The 21,201-nt window shown below is 38.1% G+C and overlaps 2 protein-coding genes across 2 annotated transcripts; one reads left to right on the plus strand and one right to left on the minus strand.

Moving 5' to 3' along the window:
- The first annotated feature begins 205 nt into the window (after positions 1–205).
- On the plus strand, positions 206–10,160 carry LOC121263522 (S-adenosyl-L-methionine:benzoic acid/salicylic acid carboxyl methyltransferase 2-like). Its single transcript, XM_041166456.1, has 4 exons — positions 206–418; positions 8,077–8,484; positions 9,243–9,500; positions 9,580–10,160. Exons 1-4 carry the CDS (start codon positions 344–346, stop codon positions 9,928–9,930), a joined length of 1,092 nt encoding a protein of 363 aa, XP_041022390.1. The 5' UTR covers positions 206–343; the 3' UTR covers positions 9,931–10,160.
- A 6,064-nt stretch (positions 10,161–16,224) lies between these two features.
- LOC121262134 lies at positions 16,225–17,451 on the minus strand. The gene is made up of 3 exons (XM_041164548.1): positions 17,043–17,451; positions 16,880–16,915; positions 16,225–16,716 (listed from the first exon to the last, which is right to left on the minus strand). Exons 1-3 carry the CDS (start codon positions 17,181–17,183, stop codon positions 16,225–16,227), a joined length of 669 nt encoding a protein of 222 aa, XP_041020482.1. The 5' UTR covers positions 17,184–17,451.
- Positions 17,452–21,201: the final 3,750 nt, after the last annotated feature.

Below are 21,201 nucleotides of genomic sequence, written 5' to 3' on the forward strand. Positions count from 1 at the left end.
GATCAACCAGCTTGAACGATTCTAATGGGCCGGGAAAATTTTGAGGTGCTTGGAGAACGATTCTAATGGGCCGGGAAAATAAATAATTTTTTGGGCAGAACGGAAGCTCGTCATGTGGAACGTCCTTTTATTCTGGCGTAACAGCTGTAGAAGGTAATAAAATATTAGGGTCGCATCACATAAGGGCTGGATAATTAGGACATGAGTAGCTAGCTGGCTTCTTAATTAAAAGCTAGCATAAGTACAGATCTGAGGCGCAGCATCAAGAAATCAGCACAAGCTCGCTCACACAGCAACGCAAGTACGCAAGGGTAGCTGCGGCGAAACATCGAGATCGAGAGAGATGGAAGTTGGCGAAGTGCTCCACATGAACGCAGGAACGGGAGAAACCAGTTACTCAAACAACTCCCACTTACAGGTCAATATTATTTCTCTTCTCTTCTCTTCTCTCTCTCTCTCTCTCTCTCTCTTTTTTTTTTTTTTTAAGCAAGCAAATTTCATTGAAACCGAAAAGACGATACATGAAGAGAGAGTGAGGTTCCCAACAAACATCTGGCCAGTATAATAACCATAGTGCAAAAATGTTGAATAGAAGGAAAATAAAACGGGATTTGGAACCAATTTTTTGGTATCCACCCATGCCTTACAAAGAGGGCATCGTCTTAAAAGATGGCTTTTAGGTAAGCCACTGCTTGAGGCAGTATAAGCTGTCGGTGCACTGTAGTTTATTTTCTTGAGATATTTTTTGAAGAAATCCATAGTCCTCTTTTCAAGAGCAATGGTTAGGACAAGCGATAACATAGTCAAAAGAGTGAGATCAAATAGACAGATTTGCGACAGATCATCTGCCTTCCCACGTCACTATGGTGGCATGTGGCCACCACGCACCGATGGTTGGGAGCTGAGATGGGGCAGATCTGAAAGATCATGAGGTGGAGAATTTGCTGGTTCGGCACGTGTAGCTGATAGAATTTTCAGGGCGCGGCCGGCAAGTGAAGACCATGTGCTGAAACAAGCTGCGCGTGAGGGTCACGAGCTGAGAGTTTTGTCGCAGTTCCGCGTCTTGCCAGTAAATTAGTGCTAGTAGGGTTGCATTGTGGGGTGCGTGTCAACCAAATGTGGACGGAGTGTAGTAGACCTAAAGAAAACCAATCAAACCAGTGGAGGGGAGGAGAAGAAAAAAAAAACACAACCATCTAAGCATATTGACACAGTGATGGTGGGAAGGAAATAGAGCTGGAGAGCAGGGTGGAAAGCATATCACAGCTCTCACCCTCCTCTCCGGCGAAGGCACTCGGAGTAATTTAGATTTTCTAGAGAGAATGAAGAGCTTCTCTTTCTAGAGAAAAGGCAAAAAAATTTTACAGGTCATGATTTCTTATTATGCAAACAATTGATCCGAAAATGTTTCGTAAATTATAATCACTGCATGCATGCATGCCATTTTACAACTGAGATCGAAGACATTATTAGATCCCGTACGTTGGCCTCTTTCACTAATTCCCTTATGATCCCATAGCAATCACACATTTTGCAATTAGTGTGCGTGCAATTAAGGCATTAATTCATGAAGTTGGCCGCGCACGTCCTAGAACAATATATTTGCCCTGAAAACTCAGGCTGTCCATGGTATATATCTCTCGAAGTTTGAGGTTGAGATCGTGAATTAGAGGCTTATATCTACATATTTTGCATATTCCTTTTAATTTTGAAGGTGGATGCATGTCTACCTTTTCGAGGACTGATCTAGATCATGTGCCACGTACGCATCACTATTATTAATTGATACTACTCAATATTAATTATTCCATTAGATCCGGATCTTCTTGCTATATAGGGAAAATGAAAAATGATAATTTACCAATCTTTTACAATTTCATTTTAAATTGAAAGTTGTAACCAAGTATGTATTAAAATTGAACCTATTTTTTACTTAACTAATTATAATTGAGTTGTGAACGAGTTGTGAGTATATCATTACCCTGCATAAGAATTGTTGGTATATCACTACCATTTTTTAGGGAAAATATTAAACATACAAGGATTATATCTTGCTATTTTAAATAATCTATACACTAGAGACCTTTTTCCTCACTAAGACGCTAGGTCTGAGTAGAGGTCTTTTCAACTGCCGAAGTGCAGTTTTTTTGGTTTCTCTATTGTTATCTGGTGATTACAATGGTATGGTGAACGATCTTGATGGTATGTATCAGAGGCTCTCTTTGACTGAACAAGAGGAGGACGAAGTGGTGGTGGAATCCTGCAAGTTGGAAGATATTTCCTTGTGTCAAGGAAAGGGTTTGGTGATGACTCTTTTTACTAAAAAGCATTACAATCGTGAAGCCTTCAAATTAATCATGAAGCGAGCATGGAGGCCAGTGAGGGGTGTTCGAATTCGTGATCTCAAAGTAAACTTTTTCTTTGTTGAATTCAATGATATACGTGATAAGGAAAGAGTGTTGAGGGCGGGCCCTTGGTCCTTTGATAAGCATTTAGTGTTGGTCCAAGAGGTCGATGGGAGTAAACAGGTGCATCAAATACAGATCCGGGAAGCAACTTTCTGGGTAAGGATTCATGATCTACCTCTGCGGGCTCGAAATGTACCTGTTGGGGCTCGTATTGGTAAGAAATTAGGAAGGGTAGAAGAGGTGGATTTGGAAACAAGTGAGTTGGCTTTGGGAGATTTTCTGCCGGTAAGAGTAACCCTGGACGTGTCGAAACCTCTTATGCGAGGAACTAGGCTTTTATTGGCTGCGGATGTCTCATGTTGAGTTCATTTCTCTTATGAGAGATTAACCAATTTCTACTACTTACGTGGGTGCATGGGCTATAGGGATAACGAATGTGCATTGTGGAAGAAAGGTACCCAAGTCGATATGGAAGAATATCTACCGTATGGTGTCTGGTTAAGGGCTTCTAGGTATGGTGATCTTTTCTGCGATGACCGTTCTTGGGACAAACAATATAGTTTTCATACTGGTAGACGTGATGCTCCATCGGCTGCTTCAGACACAGGGGGAGTTCTGATGATCGAAAAAGTGGACGTAGCGGCTTCTGCTTCTATGGCGAAAAATAAGGCTTTGGCGATAAATGTTCCGGACTGTTTTGAATCTTTCGTGGGTTCGGCTGAAAAGGTGGGATCGGTTAAAAGAGGGGGCGAGAAGGTAGGAACCGTTGCAGATGAGGTTCTTGCTGGGCCTGTTCAAGTAGTTAGGCCAATTCAAGTTGATCAGGTTGATGGGCCAACTCAGGTTGCTAAAGTTAATCGATCAGCTCAGGATAATCAAGTTGATGGGCCAGTACAGGCTGTTCAAGTGAAAGGGCTAGATCAAGTTGCACAGGTTGATGGGCCAGATCAGGCTGTTCGAGTGGCTGGGCTTAAAAAGCACGTTCAAGTGGATGGGCCAGTTCGCATGAATAAATCTCTACGAGGGATAGGGAGTACTCGACTAGGTGCTGTAAAGATAGAAAAACCTAATGGGTTTTCAAGCAAAAAATGGAAATGGCTTTCTTTTATTTCTAACCCAACCAGTTTTGCAGTCGACGGTTTTCAACAATGTTTTTTTCCAACAAAGAGAAAGGCTCTATGTATCGGTGGAAGAGGAAATGGTAGACCCAGCAAGCGTGGCACCTCAGCAGGGGGAATTGCGAACGAAGAATCTCAGAGTGCTATCATGGAATCGGCGATGGCTGTTGAACAGCACCGCTACAACCAATGAAAATTATAAGCTGGAATGTCCATGGGCTTGGGAACCCACGGGGCATTTGAACCCTCTATGATTTGGTGAAGGGGGAAGCTCCCGATATCCTATTCTTACAGGAGACACGTCTTAAGGCACATGAATTTGAGGTATGCAAGTTTAAATTAGGTTTTGTGAACTGTTTAGTAGATGATTGTCGGGGGAGGAAGGGGGGACTAGCGCTAATGTGGGGAAGGGATATCTCTTTATCGGTGCTTAATTATTCTCATTGCCATATTGATGCTTTGGTTGAAGATGATCTTGATAAAGGGGCTTGGTTTTTCACTAGTATGTATGGTTTTCCTAAAGTGAGCCTACGGTCTAGATCTTGGGATCTGTTAAGACGATTGGGTAGAATTAATGGTGAGGCGTAGATGGTGATTGGGGGTTTTAATGAAGTTTTGCATCATAATGAAAAATGGGGTGGGAGGCCCAGACCGCATAGGCAAATCGCTGCTTTTAGGGATGTGGTTAGTGATTGTTTTTTAAGGGACATGGGGTTTATAGGTAATAAATTTACATGAAGTAATCGAAAGGGAGGATCTCTATGTACTAGTGAGAGGCTAGATCGAGCGTTGGTAGATCAACCTTGGTTGGGAAATTTCCAAACGCATCTGTTATACATGGGTTGGAGGCCTATTCAGACCATGTTCCTAAATGGGTTAATACAGAAGGGGAAGGTGGCCATACTCGCTTTAGAAGACGGTTTAAGTTTGAGGAAATGTGGGTAGGTGAACAAGCTTGTGAGGATATTGTTAAGGCTACGTGGAGGAGAGTGGAAGGGGGGAATAGCATGATGGAAATCATGAATAAGATTAAGGAGTATGGGAGTCATCTAGCTAATTGGAATAAGATTTTTTTTGGTAATATTAAAAAGCAATTACACTTGGCTCGACAAAATATGGAGATGCTGAATGTTTCTGACCCAGTAGGAGTTTTAAATACAGATCATACTAAGGCTCGAGAGGATGTTCAGAAATGGTTGGAAAGAGATGAGGTGATGTGGAGTCAAAGGTCTAAAGCATTGTGGCTTAAGGATGGTGATAAAAATTCGAAATATTTTCACATGAAGGCTTCTCAAAGAAGGAGGAAAAATCGATTGAGAAGATTAAAAGATGGGGAAGGGGTTTGACAGGTTGGTGCACAAAGGGATAAGGTTCTCTTGGATTATTTTGAGAACTTTTTTACGAGCTGCAATCCAAGTGGCTCTACTGATTTTCTTGAAGCTATTGCTAATCGAGTAACACCAGCTATGAATGAGGAGCTAAGTCGAAGTTTTACTGAAGCTGAAATGTGTTGGGCTTTGTCTGAAATGAACCCATCTACGACACCAGGTCCTGATGGGATGTCTCCTGCATTCTATCAGAAATATTGGCATGTGGTGGGACCTTCAGTATAGGGAGTAGTGTTCCAGGCTTTGAACTCAAGTGTTTTTCCTTCATCTCTTAATCATACATATATCACTCTTATTCCTAAGACAAAATGTCCTGCTGTTGTTGCAGACTATAAGCCCATTAGCTTGTATAATGTGGCCTATAAGCTTATTTCTAAAGTTATTGCCAATCATTTGAAAGCTGTTTTACCAAGCATAATTGGGGAGAGTCAGAGTGCTTTTGTTCCTGGTCATTTAATTACGGATAATATACTAATTGCTTATGAATTAGTACATTTTTTAAAGCATAAGAAGAAAGGAAAACAAGGGTTTATGTCTTTGAAATTAAATATGAGTAAGGCTTACGATAAAGTTAAATGGCGTTCTCTTTAGAAGGTGATGGAGATAATGGGGTTCCAACCAAGTTTTATTTCTTTGGTGATGTTCTGTGTTAAAATAGTTTCTTTTCCAGTGTTGGTTAATGGAGAACCAAAAGGGCCAAATTTTCCTAGTAGGGGATTGAGATAAGGGGATCCGTTGTCCCCTTATCTTTTCCTATTTTGTACTGAAGGGCTTTCCACTTTGTTGAACATAGCTAGGATGACGAAGAATATTTCTGGCCTTAAAATTTGTAGGAATGCCCCTAACATTAATCATTTGCTATTCGCAGATGATAGTGTTATATTTTGCAAGACGGATGTGGAGCAAAATAGGAGGGTGCAGGCGGTGTTAGATGTTTATGAGAGTGTTTCAAGGCAAAAAATTAATAAAGAGAAAACTTTGATGGTTTTTAATAGTAATGTGGGGCAGGAGTTAAAGCAAGAGATTCGGTCATTATGGGGTAATGGTGATATTCAGCAGTATGAGAAGTATCTTGGGCTGCCTCCTATAGTGGGTAGATCAAAATCAAGGGCATTTCAATCTATCAAGCAACAAGTTTGGCAGAAATTACAAAACTGGAAAGAAAAATTGTTGTCTCAAGGGGGTAAGGAGATTTTGTTAAAGGCTGTTGCATTATCGATTCTAACTTATTCAATGAGTTGCTTTCTATTACCTGCAAGTTTATGTTTGGAATTAGAGGGTTTAATGGCTAAATTTTGGTGGGGACAAAAGAAGGAGGAAAGAAAGATTCATTGGATTAGTTGGTGGAACATGTGTGAAGGCAACGCTAGAAAAGGAATGGGATTCAAGAATCTTCGAAATTTTAATCTTACCCTTCTTGCAAAGCCAGGATAGAAGTTAATGCAAAATGAGGAATCTGTTTTATATCAACTTCTCAAGGCTAGATATTTCTCTAAGTCAAGTTTCTTGGAGTCTAGCTTGGGGCATTGCCCTTCTTATACGTGGAGGGGCATGTGGAAGGCTAAGAGTTGGTTGAGGGAGGGATGTATATGGAGGATTGGTGATGGGATGACAGCAAAGTTATGGCATGATAAATGGGTTCCAGGGCATCTGGCTTTGGGTCTAGAGATTGGGGTAGAGGTGTAGTATGGGGATGATGTAGTGGCTTCTTTTATTCAAGAGGAAACTAGGGGGTGGGATTTTCACAAAATTAGAACTCTCTTCAATCCAATGGTTGTGGCTGATATTATGAAAGTTATGGTTTCTTCAGAAGGTACTGCCGATAAACTGATTTGGAGCCGAGAAAGAAATGGGCAATTTTCAGAAAAAAGTTGTTACAAGCTTATTATGTCCCAAACTGGTTTTGCTACAGCGAAGTCCTATTTAATGGGGAGAGAGAATAGATTATGGAAAGCTTTGTGGAGGATGCCTATTCCTAATAAGGTAAAAGTGTTTGCATGGTGGGCATGCAAAGATGGTCTGCCTTCAAAGGATAAATTGGTGCAGAAAATGGTGATAACAGTAGCTACATGCAGGTTCTGTGGGCATTCTGTTGAATATATGTTGCATGCAGCGTTTAGGTGCGGCCAAATTCGGGATTCAAGGAATCAGTTTTTGCCTTCTTTGGCTAATGTTACCTCTCTTAGTTTTTCTGACTTGGCAATGCATGTTGTTGATTAAAAGGACATTAATGAATTGGCTTTACTTTGCTGTCTTGCATGGGGCTTTTGGTATAGGCGAAATAAGTTAGAGTTTGCTAATGCTAGTTTAAGTCCTCGACATGTTACTTCTCATTCTTTGGGGCTTTTGCAGAGTTATAAATATGTCATGGTTAAATCCCAGGTTCAGGTTTGACATCATTACAGTTGGAAACCTCCTCCGCCTGGGGTTCTTAAGCTCAACACTGATAGTACTATGTTTATAGATCTTCATAAGGCTGGATTTGGTGTTATTTTACGGGACTCAGAGGGGAAACTTGTTATGGCTGCTTCCAAACTTGAAGTAGAGGTGGAAGAACCAAAAGCCATCGAGTTACTTACTGTCTTAAGAGGAATGCAATTGTGTTCCACTATGGGCATCTCACATATTGAGGTTGAGAGTGACTGTTTTCTGTTAGTTAATTCTTTGCAGCAAAATAATATGTCGAATTCCATGTTTGGGAATCTGTTTACTGAAGTTGAAAGATTGAGTAGGTGCTTCACAAGTTGTTCTTTTATTCATATGTATAGAGAGGGCAATGGGGTAGCTTATAAACTTGCTAGAAATGTTTGAGAGTTGAGAATATTGAAATGTGGTGGGATTGTATTCCAGACTTTCTTTCTCAAACCTTATGGTTTGATAAATGTCTATAATGTTTTTATCTCGAATGAAGATGTTTGTTTCTATCAAAATAATAAATAAATAAATAATCCATACACGCAATTTAGGGTCATCCTTATGTACCTACTATATATATATATATATATCAATAAATTGCAATATTTGCTATATTTTCTGCATTTTAACATCCAAATAATTGATGAAAATTATGTGCACAACGTCCTAGACTCCTATATATATGTTCATCATGTAAACTAAACAGATGAAGAACTCATACAAATTCATTGTTTGGACTCTGAATAGAAAAAAGTGATATCTATGACCATGCCCATTATAGAGGAGGCTATGACCAAGCTCTACAGCAGCACCTCACCAAGTAGCCTAGTCATCGCCGATTTGGGTTGTTCTTCTGGACACAATTCTTTATTCGTGGTTTCTGAACTTATTAAGATAGTGGAGAAGCTTCGCCAAAGAGCAGGCCATCAATCTCCTGAAATTCAAGTGCTTTTAAATGACCTTCCAGGGAATGACTTCAATACTATTTTCAAGTCCCTATCAAGCTTCCAGAAAAATTTGAGCAGTCAACTCGAAGCTAAAGACGCTGGTCCATATTTTTTCTCAGGAGTTCCCGGTTCTTTTTATGGCAGGCTTTTTATGAGGAAGAGTCTTCATTTCCTTCATTCTTCTTATAGTCTTCATTGGTTGTCTCAGGTAACTCTTTCTATATATATGTAAAATTTTCATTTGTCTTAAAATTTTAAACTAATGGAATATTTAATAAAACCGGGTAGAGTGTAAATTCAAGGTTCAAATTCAAAACCTCTACTATATGAAATCATCACTTGTCCTAAAGTTTAAGCTAATTGAAAGAGATAGATTTAATTATTTATATTATATTATTAACACTATAAAAGAAAAGTACAGCAATTATCATGAATAATCAAGGTTCAATAATAATATGATACGAGGTCATGATCATATGATATTGTGACATGTAGTACATCCCCTATAATGTGGGAAGCACGTAAATAGCAAACGTTTATTGGACCTGTTCCTTAAATTTGTAGACCCAACTATGGAGTAATCCTTAGTTTTTTTTTTTCTTTGCTACTGCTTATTTCATGGGATTTTAGTAACATGATCTGCTTGGTCTGTATATATATTCTGGGTACTCTTTGCAACATTTATAGCTGTATGTTACAAGCATTGCAAATTGCGGCCGTGGGTTGCTGCAATTCTGCATGCACTGGATTGCTTTGAATCCTAATATTGTATTGTATATATATCAACTTCCATTGAGCTAGCAGTACTTATGCTTGGTCTGCTAGCTACCCATTTGCCTGATCTTGTCCTTCTGGTTCTTTCGTTCATGCTTGTTTCAAGATCAGCATGTTGTCTCAGTATTTTGGCTGCGTATATTATGAAATAAATAACTATTTATGTGTGTAAGTAATGTTATTGTTCTTTAGGTTCCTGAACAGATTGAGAATAACAAAAGGAACACTTACATCGCAAGCACAAGCCCACCAAATGTGTCGAAGGCTTACTATTCGCAATTTCAAAGAGATTTCTCTACATTTTTGAGGTGTCGTGCAGAAGAAATGGTAACAGGAGGACGAATGGTTTTAACATTTATGGGCAGAAAAAGTGAAGATCCAACTAACAAGGACGGTTCTAATTCCATGTGGGAGCTTTTGGCCATGGCACTAAATGGCATGGTCTCCAAGGTAACCTCACCATTAATTGTAAATTATGCTTCCCCATTCTTAATATTTGTTGGCATATGAATCATTTATACATATATAGGGACTCATAAAAGAAGAGAAAATGGATTCTTTCAACATCCCTCACTACACTCCATCTCTATCCGAAGTGAAATCCGAGATTTTGGAAGAAGGATCTTTCTCTATTGATAGACTGGAGTTTTCTGAAATTAGTAGGACCACTTACAACAATGAATACAACCATTCTGATGTATCCGAAATTGTTGCCAATCCCATAAGAGCTGTTGTAGAACCTTTGCTAGTTAGTCACTTTGGAGATGGCATCATTGAGGAGGTTTTCTGCAAGTACAAGGAAATTCTTTCGGAACACATTTCTCAAGATCAGATCATACTGGAGATTACCAATTTAATCATTTCTGTGACAAAAAGATGATGATCAAAATATTTATGTAGTGCTTTAATAAGAGTAGTCATACTCACCTAATCACAGATACAGCTATTAACTGCATGCTGTTATATGTTTTGTTTCTACTTTTCCCTCCTGCACTGTGGCAATAAATTTATACTTCATTGGCTAATGTATTTATCTTTCCGTGTACTAAAATTATGTATCTAACAATTAGACTTGGATTATGTGTCTGATCAAAATTAGTAATAACATAACACGTTTCCCTTAAGTTCTTTTACCTTTTTTTTTTTCTTTTGGTCCTTTTCTTGGATTGGCCAAAAATTCAAAAACAGATACACTGAAACTACCTAAATAAAACAATGCATAATTCTATATACACCAACATGCAGCATGTTCCTCGGGACCTTTGCTACAAAACAATATTTTTTTTATGTCAATTATTTCCGATCAAAATAATTATTTCCTATTAAATTGAGTACATTGTCATTGTAAATAGTTATTTCGTCACATAAGCCGTCATAAATATTTATTTTTCTTATAGTGCAAGTCATGCACACTACAAGGGGAATCACCTTTCCCAGCGATTCACTTTCGTTGGAAAAAGTAATAAAATCGCTGCCTATCACCTTTCCCAGCGATTTATAAATTGCTGAATGTTCGCCGATATTAAAGCCCCACTTTTGATCTACTCCAACGGAAGCCAAGAAACGTCAAGAAATATTTTCTTTACCGGCGAATAAAATTCGCCACAAATAGTACCATTTATCGTCGCAATTGCAAGGTACAATTCAGTTAATCGTTGGGAAAGTTCAATTCCAGCGATTTAATATTGTCGCTAAAAGATGGAAAATTGCCGGAAATACCATTTCCCAGCGATTATTAAATCGTCGCAATAGACTAGTTTTGAAATAACAATTGCGGCGATAAAAATTTGCCGGTATACATCAATACCAGCGATTTTTAAAACGTTGCAATTGAGTTATTGATTTTGTGAACTCAGTTCCAGCGATCATTACATCGCTGGGATTGATCTATACCGGCAAATTGCAGTCGTTACGAAAAATAAAATAAATTGCCGCTTAATAAAATGGTTGGGAAAACTTGTAATATTCGCCGCAAATACTCTAAAATGCCGGTAAAAATTATTTCCTGCGATATATAGTCGCCGAAAATAATAAGTTTAGTGTAAAAAATTATTTCCGGCGAAGTTTAATCGCCGGAAAAGATATTTCACAAAATAAAATAAAAAATCCACAAATTAAATGAACACAGGAACTCATTAAATGACAGGAGCAAAAACTAATTGAAACTAACCCAACAATAAAGGTACAATCATCAACTTGGCATACAGAAATAATGCACAAAATCTCACAATATAAATCCCAACACAAACATACACAACACAAGCCATTAGAGAGAGTCTAGAGGGGAGAGAGAGAGAGAGTCTTTGATTTTTATATATTTACCGATGATCACAAGAAAGAATCAGGGCTGTACATAATTCCAACCACAGCAACTTTTCCATCGGAACTCTCATGGACCATGTGCACCTCAAGATCAAACTTCCGGCCATTGATAGTGTGTTCAAAGGGTGAGTGCCAATGGCTTTTGCATCTTTTGCTCAACCAAAGTTATTTGTTTATATGAAAAACTATTGAAAACAAGGGACAAAAACCAGCCATCTTTAAGCTTTAGCTCTTCATTTAATTTGGTTCCAACAAGTTAGTAAAAAGCTGTCAAATGCCATTTTAACGATGAAATTTCAGCGATTTTTTATACTTCCTTGTTCTCTTCCATTTCTAAGTAAATTCCTATCATTTGTACATTCTTAACCCACGATCTTCATATATCTTTCATGTAGAAAACTCAATGGCCTTTATTGGACAGCAAGCATGCTATTAGTTATTTTCATGAATTCCTTTAGAATGCTTGAAATGAGGAGTTTTAAAGTTTGATAACTATAAAAAAATCATATAGTCTACTTAACCTATATATTTGCACAACGATTTATAGGAAGCAAAATCAAGAACCCAAGTTCACAATATTTTAACTCAAGTCAGGTACTTCATGACTTTGTTCAACTAATGATCTTTGTTCAACCTACTCAAGTCACAATATTTTAACCTAATGGTCTTTGTTCAACTACACTCTAAACAAGTTGATGTCACAATAAAATATAAGATTAAGACAAAAAAATAAAAGATTGCATTTCTTTAACATCAAGAGCAACCTGAAAGACTCAAGTGAGAGCAAAACAGGTGCATAAATCTAAAAAATGCATTATATATGGAGAAAATCTCATTAAATATAATCAAGAGTTAGACTTCTTGTCTTACTTCTGCTGCTGCTCCTTCTATCGATTTTCTTTCGTTTTATGCACATTGGAGAACTATATTAGCAGCAGTAAAAGTCTTCGCACTTAAAGACAAAAAAAAAAAATTACAATTCTTTGTTAACGTACCTTGATTATATTCTCAGTTTTCTCCTTCTTCTTCACTTTTCAGAAGCTGAAAGGCCTCATGCCTATGATGTTTCATCTGCTCTACCTCTTCCTTTATAAGGTTGACAATTTCTTCATCTTTTTTCTACTTGGATGCTTCCATTTCTTGCAAATACATTTCCTTATTCTTCTTTGCCATCTATAAGTTTCAAATAGAGAAAATAATGAGATTCGAGCTAAACAGTTTCAAATGGAAGGTGAAACTCACTACTTAAAAAAGGTTGACAGTAGCAGAAATTCAAGAAAAAGCAAAACATGATTGTTGTTTGTGTGCATAGCTTGAACCTGAGAATGAATGTGTACTGATGATCATGAATTATAGAAAGAAATCATGCATATATAATTAGTATCATCCAAAATAAATGTGTAAGGTTTTGCACAAGTAGAGACACAAAACCAATAACAAGTGTCACCAAAGTGGTGCTTCCAATCATCACACCAACTTCAGCTATGCCTGCAAGAACAAATTGAATTTCATTAGCAGATTTTCATGACACCAACTTCAACTTTAGCTATACCAACACATGACAACATAACATTTGGTGCTCCCAATCATCACACCAAGTTCACACAGACTCACAAATTTACTCTGTTCCTCACATCAAACTTGAAACAGGAAACAACAAACAAATAAATATAAATGACAAACTTACAAAAACAACAAACAAGAAATGAACAAAGCATATCGATCTGTTAAAAAACCTAAGGTTAATATAACACACTTGTCATCTTCAAGTTATATGGGGTAATTACTTAAACAAAGAGCAAACACCTTTAACGATATTGATAATCTTTTTATTCCCCATTTTTTTAAATTGGCAAGAGATGATTTTAGGTGCCGTTTAACAAGAAACTGCAATGTAATAGACAGCTGCATCATGGAACCCATAGATGTCTTTATTTGGTAACCTCTCCCAGCAATACTCCCGCCTAAATCCTATTTTAATGCACAGTAGCATAAGCCCAGAAGAGGGCGGAGGAAAGAGCTTCCATGAAAAACACACGTGAATTGCAGGTAGACTTGACAAATGCATGAAGAAACATAGCTGAAGAGTCAAAGCTCAATGTCTCTCTGCCACAATACCTGTTCCCCCCCCCCCCCCCCAATCCAAATAAAAAAAAAAAAAAAAAACCCTCCCTTTCTTTCCTTAGATCACAGAGAAGTAAGAGAATGAAAAAAAAAAAGCATAAGAATGATACACAAATTATCTTCTCCCTTTAATCATAAATATAAAATTTAAACACACCCCGGGTATTAACTCTGATAATTCCATTGTATATCAAACAAATAAAAACTCAAGGTTGAGCCAGTTTCCTGTATGAACATAGCAAATACATATAACAAAACAAACTCACCCTCTTTCAAAATATAAAATATATAGTTTTAAATACACCATATATAAACTTGTAACAAAGTTAGCATTTAAAAAAGGGAATGGCACTCGCAAACTAGAAATCACGTTACATTTTTCATTTCTACTTTCCCAAATAATTCATCTGAGTCAATTAGAAACATGCAGCCAAAGGGAAAGGAGAGAGGGGAGGGTTGGGGGTGGGGGCACCATTTTCAGATGCGCTTATTAGGTGAAAAACGATTGGAACCTACCACTTATCTAATCCTCATTATTTCACCTAAGGTAAAAGACTCAATTTTCCATGTTCCACATCCACTTCTTGGAACCATATTTCATTTACTGCTTGCTAAAAATAAAACATTGAACAACACAACAAAGTAATAAGCATAATTTATGGGTAGACATAGCATAAAAACAACAAGCAAAACAAATAACAAAAAGAATTATAAAGTTCAAATCAATTTCAACCAAAAGTTCTCAAAACCCAAATTCTCAGCTTGTATATACTGACAATATTCATTTTAAGGGCTTGTTAGAATCCACAAAATAATTGTGCATTTGGCACCGTAAGTTAATTAATTAAACAACGACAAAGTACCTGTATTGTACAAGGTCCTAATTACACAAAGTAACTTATCAAAAAAAATTACACAAAGAAGTAGCTTCAGAACAGAAAAAGAAATTACAGCAAATTACAGAGTGGAAGTTCCTCTCCCTCGGGAAATTCCCTTTTGAAGGTAATGCCACTAGGGTGCAAGAGAAAGAAATGTGTTAAGATGGAATTTAAACCAATACTGGGATGAGAATGTGTAATTTAAACATTCAGATGCTACTGAAGAGGATGGATCCTGAAAGTTTCATAAAAATTAAGGTGAATTAGAAAAACAATCAGTTATAAAAAATAAAAGGCATGTTCCGTTAACACACGTGTTTGATGCTTAACACACATGCTTATATATATATATATATATATATATATATATATATGGAGTAACACACATGAAAATTCTGAGCTTAGTACGTGACAACTAGCTGAAATGGATTAAAGTCAAGGCTTTTGGGTTAAGCATTTACTAAAATTTCTAAAGCTAACCATGCTTTGTTCCAGATTAAAAACAATGGAATATTCACCAAGGTGTGATGCCCAAAACACACGTGTTTGATGCTTAAGAAAACCAGATGTATTGCCTACATCTATCAACTTCTTGCGTCTCTAATTTCCACTGTAATCCAACCATTATTCACACTCTTAAAACCTCAAAATCACTAATATGAAGATAAATAAATAAATTATAACAAAGTCAAACTACTATAAATCTAGGAACCAAAATAATTAAAAAGCAGCCTGCTTAAGTGACCTGGAACTGGTCATGGTGCCCTAAAAATATTATTCTGCTACTGCACCAAGTCGATTTGGTGTCAGACCCCTTTGCCCTATGTTATTATTCACTTTATTTATGGCAGATAATAAGTCCTCAGTTTCGAAGAAGCCATTACAAGAAGAAAACAATAGGTACTTCTTCATTAAAAAGTAAAACTCATAATCAGAGACTAAAACCAAAAACCTTATATATGAATCAGAGTGGCGCATAATGGGAGTAGCAGATAATAAAGAAAACCTTTTTTTTTTTTTTTCTTTTGTAACATGCAGTATTCATGATCCAGAATGATCTTCCAAATATTAAATTGAGGTCCCAAGATCAGTGTACCATATGAAAACATAAGAGGGAAATGCAATAAGACAAAGTTGAGAAACTCACAGTTGAAGAACTGAATAATAAAGTTGCAGGCATCCAAAGGAGAGACCAATTTACTTTCAAGCTTGGATAGCATCTCATCAGCTTTCATATGCAATTCCTAACTATAAATTATTAGTGGGAAAAGGAATTAATTATTTTGCAACAAATTATGCAGAGTACTTGTCATTTGATCATGAGCTACCTAATCTTCTTGGTTTGCCCTCCCATTAACGTGTATTAATTATATCATATATATATATATATACACACACACACACACTCGTGGTCGTCAGAACTTCCCCACCAACAATTTTATAATCTAAAACAATTTGAGAAAGCGAAATGCATGCCCCATTTGATATCTTAGTTTCTCAATCGGTCATGAATTTAGAAGATTACCATATATATATATATATATATATATATATATATATAAATATATATATATAACACCTAACTTAATTAATTAATCGTTTGCCAGCATGCATGCTGTGCATTCTCTCATGATCTCTACCCACCTTTCTCCACTATTTCCATCTCCCAAATAACCAAAACCCCCCAGCATGCACCTATCTCCTTCAATTCTCCAGCTTTGAAAAACACTCTAGGCCCTTGAAAATAGCAATCTATTTCCTTCCAGAGGGCAATAAAATTAAGTAACCTCCAAATTACTAAGAAAATGATCAATTCAGTACTGAATTGATATCTTTTCTCCTGTTTCTATCTAATAGGCATGGTACTCACAAAACACCAGACTATGAACAAGCACAATGATATCTTTTCTCCTGTTTTTTGGGTACACACGTTCTAGGCTATGCTTCAAATTTTCACGCAATGATCCAGGCTCGTTGAATATTGTCAAGTACCAAAAGCTAAAACTTGACAAGCTCACGTTTAGTGTGGAGAAATGAAACCAAGATAGGTTTAAGAAAGCATACCTATCTCCCTGCTCACTGTGCTCAGCAAAATCAAGATTCCATTCGCTAATCCTCTGCATTGCAGCATATCCTCCAGTGGCGAAGGCCCTAAGAAGGTTCAGAGTCGCCGCGGATTGGCAATAAGCCCTTATCAATCTCTGGGGGTCCGGAATCCTTGATTTCTCGTTAAAAGCATCTCCATTTATGTTGTCTCCTTTGTAACTCGGCAGTTTCACACCATCCCTCTCCTCAAATGGAGCCGATCTGGGTTTCGCAAACTGACCCGCCATTCTCCCAACCTAAAACAGATCAACCCACCACGATTCTCAATCATAATTCAAAAATCCAAATATTGAAATCATCAAATCTAAATATGTTCATGTGGTTAGCACCGAGAGAAAAAACAAATATAGATCATTTCAACATCTATTACACAAAAAACCCAAGAGAAGCAATACAGACCCTAATGATAGGCATTTGACCACCAAACATAAGAACCGCACCCATCTGAAGAAGCACCCTGAAGGTGTCCCTTATGTTATTCGCACTGAACTCCTTGAAACTCTCGGCGCAGTCCCTTCCTTGCAAGAGAAAGGCATTGCCCACGGCCGCCTCGCCCAGCTTCTCCTCCAGGTGCCTCGCCTCGCCAGCGAAAACGATGGGAGGGAAGGCCTCGATGGTCTGGAGCACCGAGTCCAGCTCCTTCTGGTCCGGGTACTCCGGGAGCTGCAGCGCAGTCTTGGACTTCCAGGTCTCCACCGTCCATTTCAAATTCGATGCCGCGATGGGCAGCGTAGACTGCTTGGTCGAGGGCTCGGCATCATGGACAGCCGAGATGCGAGTGATCAGGGGCTTGGCGTCGTACGCTTTGGCGGAAGTGGGAACCAGAGAGTAAGTGGGTTGGTGATGGGGGTGAGAAGGAGGGGGTGGCCGTCGAGGTGAGGTCGCAGTGGCCTGCTGGGGCCGTTGGCGACGGGCTGTGCGCGGCGGAGGGTTGAGGGAGAAGAGGGACTGCGGAGAGAAAGGGGGAAGGGGAAGAGATGGCTGGAGGGAACGAAATGAGAAAACCTAACGCGGGGGATATAATTTAATGAGCTTTTCCGGCGCTTTTGAATCGCCGCTAATAAGTTAAAATGGGAGCATGTGTTTTTTACAGCGACAATTTTCGCCGCAAATAGTAAATACTACGACGATTTTCTTTAATCGACGGAAAATTAGTTAATAATTTTATTGCGACGAAAATTATACATGTCGCCGCAAAAGGTATAAATGTCGCCGCAAAAGTGAATTATACATTTTTCCTCAGTGATTTCCCAACTTCGCAACGAAAATTAAGCGGCGACTTAAAATTGCCGGAAATAAAAAGTTACATGAACAAAAATACAATTATGCTATAGGTACCCGGCGTTGGGTACCTGTTGCGGAATCGGTTAACGTGGTTAAATAAATTAATTAAAATAAAAATAAAAAAGAAAGAAAGAAAGAAAACTAAATAGATAACGCAGATAAAAATTGTCTAACACATCCACTCGTCTAACTAACTACAAGTTCTTTATTTTCCAGAATTGGAGAGCGAAACCAAATAAAATGATTTCAACTTTTTCCCTAGCTTTTCTTTGCTAACAAACACAGGGAGATTGAGAGAGACAGGTAACGTGAGAAAGAACTTTGATGAATTGTCTAACCAGGTAATAGGAGGAGATCGACCCTATTGTGAAATAGCGTCAGCAGCTCTCTTCATCCCAGCTAGCACCCAAATTGGTCTCAGAAGCAAATCAAACCCATCCCAGATAAAAGCTGTTGTTTTTAGAATGATTTTTTAGATAGCTGTTGTAGGAGTGGTTGCCTTGTTCTTTCATTTTTACAACACTATTTGGGTAAAGTCTAAAAGGATCAGAAAAAAAAAAATACAGGTACAAGGACTTGCCGTTCAGAACGAAATGGGTTCCTTCCATTCTTGCAAAACTAGAACCTACAAGGCTCCCACAATTCCTTGCAACACTAAAAGTATGATGACAATAAATATTTCAGAATTAAGAGTTGAAAACTCTCTTCCCTAACATCCTGAACTGGATAGCGGCCCTGAACAAAGTTTTTGAACCTTTTTAATATTTTTTGTAAGGATCGAGAAGTGCTTGCTATTTTGGTCGATGAAAAACTCTAGAACAACGCAGTTACTCCTACACATTTTGGTATATGAACAAAGTTTTTTAGCTTGTTAATAACGCAGCATTTCATGTCCTCGTGGAGGCCATTGTATGCGGCGGGTACTCCTCCCGTGTGCAAATAGACTTTTTCATAAAAATAATATATACATGATACAAATTTACTAATTTAGACTCTAATGAAGTACTACTACAGATTACAAGTCTACTATCTAATAAACTAACAAATAATAATAATAACTAAATTATTATAAAAATAAAATAGAAAGTCTAAACAATTACAAAATTACAAACAAAAAAGTGTCTAAGGGACATTGTATCTACATTACAAAATTACAAATCAAATACATAATATGTACAACTGATTCAAATTTCAGTATTCTAAGAAATTAAGAATCTAAAGATAGAGGCGAGTTGTTGGGGTCTTTGACTGTGACACTTGGGGCAATCCGGATGGGTAGTCTTTTGAGACTTGAGTACATATTCATATTGCAGTGGAGGTAGACATCATCTGAGTCGTCTCATGTGTTGCTACAACAATCAATACTAAAATTAATACTGATGAAATCAAAATGAATATAAATAAAGCAAAATAATAAAATAAAAACAACAATTACCGGATGGTCCAGATCCAGACTGATCACCACCCTCTTCGTCGGTCTCCTTAAAATCTAAAACATCTGGAACATAAATATCATTTCCCATCGTCCAACTCTGTGTGCATATCAATGCCTCCACAGTTGTAGGAGACAATGAACTACGGAAAGAGATCAAGCGAGAGAGACTGAAAGACTGAGAGAGCGCAAGAGACAGAGAGAGAGTGAGTCTGAGAGAGAAGAGAGTTTGAGAAGGATGCAACGCGAGGGGAGGGGGGAGGGGGGGAACTTAACTAAAGTGAAACAGCGCCTTTTCACTTACTTATAGGTTTTTTATATATATATAATTTTAAATACATATATATTTAAGCAGGGCGGGGAAAAAGCATAGTGGGGCTTAGCCCTCTCTGTCCCCCAGCTCGGCAGGCCTCCAGGAGCTACGGGCCCGCACCCCACTCGAGAGGGCTGGAACACCAGCCCCGCATGGGTGAGGGCGAGGCGGACGAGGCGGGGCAGCGGGGTGCGGGGCCCCACTACCCACCCCTACATTTAGGGGTGAAAAATGACCCATTTGTTGTAGTTTTTGGGCAAAACCAACACCGACCGATGCTTCATTTTTGGGGGAGAAAACCAATTGAAACCGATCGATGGGAGGAGAAACACTGATGATTCTCTGGCGGTTCACAGTCGATTCATCGGCGAGCTTCATCTAAGAGAGTAGAGAGAGAGTGTTGCAGAGGAGAGAGAGAGAGGATGAAAACTGAGATCAGAGAATAAGACGACCTAATTTCAAAATGACATTTCAATTGTGTTTAAAACACAACTACAGGCTTAAAACGACGCCGTTCCACTTAAATTTAAGTAGAACGGCGTCGTTTTGAGTACAAAATATATAAAAAAAAATTATAATTTCTTTAATCGGCCGACTCAACAGTTTGAACCAAGTTCGAACCGATGCCGAATCGGCCGATATCAGTTGCCTCTATTTTGTGCCACGCCAACCATTTCTCCACTAGTTTCGGCCGGTTTCAAGCTCAACGACCGGTCTAGGTCGGTTTCTCAATTTCTTGTATAGCCCTACTAGCAATTGTGTGAACCTTTGGTTTCCCTAATCTCCAACATACATTAATATCATTTTGTGATGCTTCTTTTTTGGCTATCTTCATTGCACATTCGAACAATTGTCCAATAACGTGCGAATGCAAAATTTAAACGTCACATAACAAACGTTCGAACGTGCAAATGAAAAATATCGAATGTTAGATATTTATCATTTGAATGCTCATCGATCAGGTGAGCGTTTGAATGTTATTATCGACGTTCAAACATACATTCTGAGATGAAATTTGACTATTACAAAATCTCTGCACGTTCAAACGTTGCAACTCATGGCAAACTTTCAACCGTCACACAAAAAAAAAAAAAAAAAACTTTTAGTTATGATTGTACAGTAAACCGTCACAAAATCTCTGCATGTTCGAACTTTGCAACTCATAGCAAACTTTCAGCCATCAAAAAAAAAAAAAAGTTAGGATTGTGTAGTAAACCGTCACAAAATACTTTCTATGATGCCTTTTTGGTCAAGGTGAGTTTCAAACCATCACCAAAAGTTTTTGTGACGGTTTGCTTATTTTTTGTGACAATTTTGTCCATCATAATAAATGAAATCTGACAACTCGGATTTAGCAAACTCTTCACTAGTTTTTTTTCGCCAATTAATGTTTAATTTTTGGGTCATGCAAGAGGTATAAAATACTTAGAAACCTTGGACCCCATTTAGTTTTAACACATTAGGCATCTAAGCCCATAAGATAGGCCCAGCAAGCCTTTAGGAACTTGGCCAGCCCATTGGGCTAAGGCCTAAAACCCTAGGGGAACAAGGGGCACACGCCTAACACACTAAAGGTTTGGCCACATGTCACACATAAAGTACAATGAGCCTAGACTTGATTAAGAGAAATAAGGGTGAGAGACTTTAAGGTTTCGGTAAGCCGAAAGCCCTAGCACGCCTTCCATGATAAAG

This window comes from Juglans microcarpa x Juglans regia, chromosome 4S (assembly GCF_004785595.1).
Source record: "Juglans microcarpa x Juglans regia isolate MS1-56 chromosome 4S, Jm3101_v1.0, whole genome shotgun sequence".
Classification (NCBI taxonomy): Eukaryota; Viridiplantae; Streptophyta; class Magnoliopsida; order Fagales; family Juglandaceae; genus Juglans; species Juglans microcarpa x Juglans regia.